Below are 8,209 nucleotides of genomic sequence, written 5' to 3' on the forward strand. Positions count from 1 at the left end.
CCCCCCCAGGTAACGGGCGAACACGGCGGCCGCGCCGAAAACGACCAGATGAGCATCGTGACCAGCGACACAGTGTGCTCCTTCAGAGGGCGGCAGTACCGCCGAAAAGCGACATTTCTCGTTGGCGGTTTGGCCCCCCGCGGGGTGGCCAAGCTGTAGGGGCCCCCGCCGCCGTGGACGGCTGTCGAGTTAGGCTCACGGGAATGTGCCCCGCGCGACCCGCGGCGGCACGGGCCGGGCCAGGCGCCCCGGGGGCTAGCCGCGGGCCGCCGCCGCCGCCGCGGGCTCCCGCGTGCCCCCCTCGGGCGCCGCGCCCCCCCAGGGCCCCCCAGGGCCCCGGCGGCAGGCCGGCTGGGCCCACTGGTGGGAGTCATGTCTCGCCTAGGGTCCCCCGGGGCGGAGGGGCGCGGAGGGGGGCAAGACCGCATCGCGGGGGTGGGTCGGTGCAGCGCGCGCCGCTGCCTCCGCCGCCGCCTCCACCACCGCAGCAGCAGCAGCAGCAGCAGCAGCAGCAGCAGCAGCGCGACACAGCAGGCCATGCAGCGCTAGACCCAGCTGGGCCCGCCGTATAAATGCGCTAGTGGAGGTGCACGGACGCTCAGTACTCTCAGCCAGTGCACCGCGGCCGTGCGCGAACAAGGATAACGGCGACCACAATGCGTTTGGTAAGGGCCAAGGGCCGCCACCAGGAGTGTTTGTGTGCGAGTGCGTGCGTGTGATTGTGCGCTATCGTGACATGTCAGTGAGGACTTTCAGGGTAGTTGTCCACAGCTTTATGCAAATTAACGGTCATTCGAGGAAACTCTCCTCTTCTGCATTTTTGGACATGATTTGTCTTTCGAATAACAGTGAGGCTAATACGTCCACTCTTTAGAGGATTCGATTCCCTGATCTTTGAAAATGGGTTTGATTTTGATTTCTCATTGAAACGACGACGCGCACCTTGCGCGCTATAGACGGGTAAGGGGAAGGCAAGCCCGCATCATCCACCTGTCGGGTCGGGCGGATGGCATTCGGCTGCCAAACATGCAAGACCGACAAATATGGACAGTAAGACACCAGAGTCAGTGCGAGTCGCGGGCGAGTCCAAACTTATGCACCGGTTAAGTTTTGCACTCGGTGCAGGTCGCCGCTCGGCGTGAGGTCCTTCGTCGCCAACAGCAGCGGCAGCGGAGCAGCAGCCGGATTGTAAGGCGAATGCCTAATTATGCAAATCAATCGGGGCGAAAGGGACCGCGGTGGCGGCGGCGGCGCCCTCAAGGGCGGACCTAACTATGTGACAGTTTGGTGACCTTTGGAACGGCGCGGCGGTCCTTCTCGTGTGTGTCTGTGTGTGTACATATATATTTGTGAGTGTGTGTGTGTCGCATGCGGCGTGCCCGTAAGGGCGGCTGTGCCAGCTGCCGCCGTGACCCGGGTCACGCGCCCGCCTCCGCCTCTCCTTATCTCTCGTGAGGCAGGCACCGCCGCGGCCGAGGAGGCTGAGGCAGGCGCTGGCAGTCGCTTGGGTGCGGCCAATATCCCTGCCCTGTACCACCGGCCCTGTGTCGCACTCGACTGCTGAGGACACGACCGCTCACCTTTCCGTCGAGGGTGTAGACTGTAGAGCGCAGTGATGTAAAGACTAAAATTTCCGTTTATATAAGGTTTTAATACTGTTTCACATTTTTCGAAAACTTCCGAAAATGGTTCATACTAGGAAAACATATATTTATATTAAACTTACATCGTAATTAGGATAGGAGCTTCTCTGTTCGGAATCACACATTGCGGCAGTCCTTGAAATAGTCAACGAATTCGTGCTTCTGCGAGAAACAGAAAGTTATCTGGTTAGACGAAATGGCAGATGCACCCTGTCGTCAGCCTTAGGTGTTCCGGGTCACGCGGCAGAATGCGCCCCATGGGCCGGGCGGCGCGTATATGGTGCGCCCGCCCCGCCCGACCTCACCAGGCCGGCCGGGCGCCGCCAGGTGCCAGGAGTGCACTCCCACGGGCGCACTGTTGTTCACCCCCAGCACAAAGCCGACTGCTTGGCGCCAAGAATATAGGACATCTCAATCTCGCAGCCCGGCCCGGCTCGGCCCGGCCCAGCCTGTGCTCCGCTAAGCGTGTGCGCCGAGGATCTGATAGCGCCACCATATTGCACCGGCTGGCTGACCCCGGCGCGGGGCACACTGGAGCTCCTCTCATATCTAGCCCTCGCCGCGCACTCATCTACTTACCTCTCCTAGCAAACCCTTCCCACAATCCTTCTAGAGCGATGAGCTACGCGAGCTAAATGCCTACCCCCAACCCCCCTCTCACCTGTCGAAGAATGGGGTCTAGCTCGCGTAGCTCGCTCTTTGCGGGGCTCTAAACTCTAAATCCTTCTCTCCCTCTCTCACCCTCACAATCACTCTCTCTTTCTCTCTCACCCCCTCCCTCACACTACCGTCATCCTCCTCCCTGCCGAATATTTCTGACCTCCGAAAACGACGCGATTTTCGGATTGTATGCTGAAAACAAAGCCGTAAAAGTCACATGAAAATAAGCGCAATCGCATCCCATTTTCCCTCGGCCGGGCCGAGCCGGGACCCGCTGCTCTGGTTCATCCATATTCCGTCCGGCGGGGAATGCGGAGAGAGGGGGTCGGTCCCCCAGCCGGCCGGCGGCGGCCTCGGAGGTCAAGGACGGCTCCCTGCAATGATCATCCAGCGGCCGTCTTTATGACCGCCGACTGACCGGCCGGACCGTCGCGGCCTGGGCGGGGCGGGCGCGAGCAGGGCGGAGCAGGGTGCGTCCCACTACTGGTCCCACTGGCCGGCAGCTCGGCCCGCACGCGCTCGGACCCACCGGCCGGCCCATTACACGGGCGGTAAAACGCTTTGGCCGGGCTGTTTGGCCGCTTGTAATAGTGTGCTAACCCGCGTGAAAAGTGGATCGTAGAGACGGGGGCTGGCTCGGGCTCACCAAACACGCGCGCCCGCTTCCGACTCCGTTGACTGACGATACCACCGCACCTTTTACTGCGGATCTCGGACGGGCCAATATTTTACTACGGCTCATTTTAGGTGGTGTGTTGTTGTGATGTTTTGAGTGAACGTTATTGACCTCTGACCAGGGTCGAGTGAAAAGTTGACAAAAGTTGGCCAGGGCTTTTACGGACAGGCCGCGTATACGCACCGTGCAGAAGGGGTCTTCAGACATCCATTGTCGTGTTGCGAGTCCGTCGACAAGTGGGTCAGGTGTGGCCACTGCACACTGTAAAGGAATTGTAGTTTATTTTAATTTTGATTATTTTTTTTTTCAATGAGCAGCCATCATTTTCTACAGCAATAAAAAATATTTGTGAGGTTCCTTATTGCATTGGGTAGGAGGGTGGGGGTGACAGCGCCGGTCAAGCTCAAGCGTCACTAAACGCACCGCCGACACGGTCGCCTTGGAGCGCTTCCAGAGGGCGCGTCCTCCTCTATCGCTATGACCGCGCTGCCGTACCGGGCTGAGTCTTTGTCTCTATCCTCCACTCCTTTTCCCCCTTTTCCCTCTCGCGGTCTATCTCTTCCAGCCTTCATCACTCCATCCCCGCCCCCGTCGCGCCGCCTCTCGTCCCGTCTCCTTCTTTCTTTCTTTCCTCTCTCAATTGAATGCTAACAGTAGCCGCCCGCAGGTCAGGGGTCGGTCGCGCCTGAAGGTCCCTACCCCGCAGGTTTATGGCGCAGAGAGCCCCGTCGAGGTGAAGCAGAGAGAGAGAGAGAGAGAGAGAGAGAGAGAGAGAGAGAGAGAGCAATGATTGACAAAGTTTCCTTACCAGGCAGCTGCGGGGGGAGTGGGGGCGGGGGTCGATTAGCACAGAAGACGACGCGCTCCTGGCTGGACATGAGGTAGGGCGAGTCAGGGGGGGAGAGGCGGGGGAGGAAGAGGGAGGCAATGGCAATGCAGGTCAAGAGGCAGCAGGCGCAGAGGCGGGTCCAGGCCGTGATGCTGCAGCACACAGCCTTCTCATAATATCCCTTTCGCCCTCTCAGACTCGCCATCGTCACGGAACATTACCCGCCCAAGCAAGCGGGGCAGCAATGCCATGAGCCTTGCATGCATTAATGAATGAGGTGGTCGGATAGTAATGTAATAATAATGTTATGGTATGGGGCACCACGAGGATCTAACAAACAATTAATCAGGAAAGATATTGATGGTTTAGCATCTCTTTTTCAGTCATTCCCATCATTGCCGACTACGATTTAAAGTTTTCGTAAAGTTGGGTAAAAGCGTGAGCTAGACAGCTAAGCGATATCAGGTATCTGAAAATTATCTAAATAACTGCGCGAGTTTAATCCTTTTCTTTGAGCAAAAATGTAATCAGTGATTTTCGGCCCGACGGAGGTCGTGTAGCTGATTTTGCATTCACAAGGCGTGTTTTTCCCTTTCCCGAGCCGCTAAAATGAGCGCAATGGTAGCTCACGACTGCAAGTGCAGCGCGTGGCGTGGCGCGGCCACGGGCCGGCGGGCGCCGTGCGGCACGGTCTCCGCTGGGCCCCGCCGCGCCACGCCACGCCAAGCGCCCACACACCGCTCGCATTGCGTTTGCATTCCGATTACATCAACTCTTGGTTTGTGAGATCCCAGAGGGACCCTGGTGTTCGGGCCCCTAATGGCGCGACATTAGAGTAGGCTTCAGATTCTCGGCTCGTTTCGGTCCCGGTGACCAGCGGCCCCGCGCCCCGCGACACCCCGCTTGCTCAGCCGGCACGCACGCGCGGACTGCGCCAGCAGACAGATTTCACTATTTTTGCACTATCGCCATGCAGCCCGCAGCCGGCCATCCCCGTCCAGCCACACCGCATCACTTTACGTGACGTGCAGCAAATTGCCTGTTGGCAACTCCGCTGCGCCGCGCTGCCCCCACTGACCCCCTGACGTGCGCTCCTGACGCTCGCCTGTTTTTGCCCGCAGATGGTGGCGGTGCTGGTGGCGGCCGGGTGCGCCGCCGCCGCTCGCTTGGACAACACGTACCTGCCCCCGAGGGGCGGCTCCGGGGCCGGCGGCGGCGCGGGTCTGCAGACGCCCTTCGGAGGCGGAGGCGGAGGCGGCGGGGGAGGAAGACCTGGTGGACCTGGAGGTCCCGGAGGCCCAAGCGGCGGCGGTGGCGGTGGCGGTGGCAGGCCCGCTCCTTCGTACGGCGCTCCCAGCGGCGGTGGCGGCGGCGGCTTCGGCGGCGGCCCTAGTGGCGGCGGCGGCGGAGGAGGCTACGGCGGCGCCCCCGGTGGTGGCGGCGGTGGAGGCTTCGGAGGCGGCCCCAGCGGCGGCGGCGGCGGGTTTGGCGGCGGCGGTGGTCCTTCTGGAGGTGGAGGCTTCGGGGGCGGCGCTGGCGGCTCTGGCGGCGGCGGTGGCGGCGGCGGCAAGCAGATCGCCATCATTAAGCAGACCAACGTGAATAACGGCGACGGCACCTATTCGTGGAGGTGAGTACATTCCAGTGCCTTGCCAAAGTATTTTAGTTTAACAAGGTGTAAATTTTCTTTTAAAGCATCAAAACCTGATTAGATTAAATTTTTACGGATGAAAATAACATTTATACTGTTAGTTGGTGTATCTGTTTCTGTGATCTCAAGTGTCTGTCCACCATGGCGTTTACGACAAACTTTTACAAACCTTTTTGAACTTTGCTTTGCAGCTACGAAACGGAGAATGGCATCCAGGCCGAGGAGCAGGGTGAGCTGAAGCCTGGCGGCGACGAGGGCATCCAGAGCGCCAAGGGGTCCTTCTCGTACACCTCCCCTGAGGGCCAGCGCATTGAGCTGACTTACACCGCCGACGAGAACGGCTTCGTGCCCCAAGGCGCCCACCTGCCCACGCCACCACCCATCCCCGAGGCCATTCAGAAGGCCCTGGCCGCCAACGCCGCCGAGGAGGCTAGTGGAGGCGGTGGCGGAGGCGGACCTGGAGGTTACGGAGGTGGCAGCGGAGGCGGCGGAAACGGCGGAGGCGGCGGTGGATACGGAGGCGGCCCCAGTGGACCAAGCGGCGGTGGCGGCGGCGGCGGGTACGGAGGCGGCCCCAGCGGACCTAGCGGCGGAGGCGGCGGCAGAGGAGGCGGTGGTGGCGGATACGGAGGCGGCCCCAGTGGACCTAGCGGTGGCGGCGGCGGCAGAGGAGGCGGTGGTGGCGGAGGTGGTCCTGGAGGTTACTCTGGTGGCGGCGGAGGCGGCCGAGGGGGTGGCGGCGGTGGCAGCGGAGGCGGCGGCAACGCTGGCGGCGGCGGAGGGTATGCTGCCAATGGTGGGTACCAGTACTAGACGAAGAAAGAAAGACAAATAACTTTTTGTGATTTAAAAATGTTACCATAGAGATGTATTGAGTCGATATGTTTTGTATATTTATTCCGATACACTACTACTGTAATATTTCTATATTTTTCCCTGTACAATTTTCACCCCTAAAGTCATAATTTTAAGAGATTGTCATGTTGTGTGTGTGTGAGTGTGTGTGAGTGTTCCGTGTACATTTTTTGTTATGTCATTAATAAAGAGACGACCGCTGGAAGCGGAAAACGTAACCCGTTGTGCGCTAGCTTATCGGCCTGGCGCAGCCCCCGGGGGGACCCATCATGTTCACGAGGGAACTCCCTCTACTTCACACCTCGGCCGTGGCGTGGAGTCGAGGCGCCTGCCTGGGGTAATCGGGCGCGGTGAGGGAATTCCCGGCGAGAGGGAAATTATAAGCGCGCCGTTGGCCGCGCCCGCGGGGGCGTCCGAGTGACGGGGACTCGTAGAGGTGGAGGCGCCATGTGGACCCGCGGGGGAGAGCTGCAGCCCGAGGGCCGAGGGGGGCTCTCTCGCTAGACAATCCAGCGCCGCGCCGAGCCGAGCAGTACCCGTCATGGGAGAATAAAGGGAGACATGCAAATTAACGTGCGTGGCATCGACGGCCCGAGGGAGGCTGAGAGGCTGCGGCGCGGAGCCTGAAAACTCGCTTCGGCGATCGCGAGAAATTAAACGAACGCGGCGGCAAAGACATACTCATCGCCCAACGAGGGCGAGGCGAAGGGAATTGTTAGGTTCACGAGACGGATGGAGGTACGCGGTACATCACCGTAAAACACTACAAGAGCAAAGGCCGTGTCAGCCTGAGAAAAGCCGATGGTGCACCAATGAGAACACACCTGTCGCAGGTATAGCGGAACAATTGTCAGGTGAATTTAGATGGAACAGCTTGTAGCAACCTGCAAGCTATCTTTTTTTTCCTAATGCTGTATTTTATTCAATTACAAGGGAGCAAACACCGCGATATTTTTTTTCAGCTCCACGGTGCCGAGACGGGAGAGACAAAAGAGTGGTGCTCAACGTATGTATACGCGCTGTTTTCAGCGTTCGGGTGCGTTCCCACACCCTGGCGACACGAGCGGCACTCCCAATGCAGCCAATGAAAACGAAAACAAGAGGTCACACGTGCCAAGCTTTCAATGGAATTTAAGCGAAAATCACCATTTTGCAGCTCTTTCTGTGCAACATTTGTGAAATGTTCTGGGTGGGTGTGAGTGCAGAAAAAGAGCGGCGGCCATCTGTGGCAGTAACTGGATTTTTTTTCTTCGCATATCGTCTGCGGTAATCAGAGAGGTCCGCCACCATGACCATAACCATACGCGGGCGGCCGGCAAAAAAAGAAAACCCAACGGAATCAGAATGCATTTGCGCCTTTTACAAAGATGACACCACCACCGTGAACTTGACGCGAGACTGGCCGGGGTGCTGCAGTGTGAAAATTTATGCGCTCCGGTCCCTCCCACTGCTTACTTGCACCGCCGCGCGGCTGTGTGCGGCGGAGATGTTGGGGGGGGGGGGAGCTGCGGCAGGGCGCGGCGTCCCCTCTCGTCTGGAGGTCCCTACGGAGCGGAGTACGCAGCCCCCCCGCCCGCGCTCAAGACTTTTCACTGACCATTTTCTGGTCGTTTGCAGGAGAGGTGTCATTTCTCAACGAGCGCGAGGACGGTGCGACTGCTGCACCGCTGAGTCAAGCCTTATGAACCTGCTCAAAGAAGAACTCTGTACACTCACACACACACACACACACAGTGGATGCATGGCGTACGGTAGCGTAACGAGACGGGGTCTCAACTCCCTAAATCACCAGAGGAGGGGGGTGACCCCCTCCACCCCGCCCCGACACTCCCTGGGGTGCTTTCGGTATGCCGGCCGTTTTTACAAACCGGAAGACTAGGGGGAAGGGGGTGGGG

At 59.4% G+C, this 8,209-nt stretch overlaps 1 protein-coding gene across 1 annotated transcript; it reads left to right on the forward strand.

The window, feature by feature from the left end:
• The first annotated feature begins 527 nt into the window (after positions 1-527).
• Positions 528-6,532, forward strand: LOC113206755 (uncharacterized). The gene is made up of 3 exons (XM_052275448.1): positions 528-665; positions 4,930-5,438; positions 5,651-6,532. Exons 1-3 carry the CDS (start codon positions 657-659, stop codon positions 6,270-6,272), a joined length of 1,140 nt encoding a protein of 379 aa, XP_052131408.1. The 5' UTR covers positions 528-656; the 3' UTR covers positions 6,273-6,532.
• Positions 6,533-8,209: the final 1,677 nt, after the last annotated feature.

This window comes from Frankliniella occidentalis, unplaced genomic scaffold, assembly GCF_000697945.3.
Source record: "Frankliniella occidentalis isolate FOCC.00 unplaced genomic scaffold, Focc_3.1 Scaffold624, whole genome shotgun sequence".
Classification (NCBI taxonomy): Eukaryota; Metazoa; Arthropoda; class Insecta; order Thysanoptera; family Thripidae; genus Frankliniella; species Frankliniella occidentalis.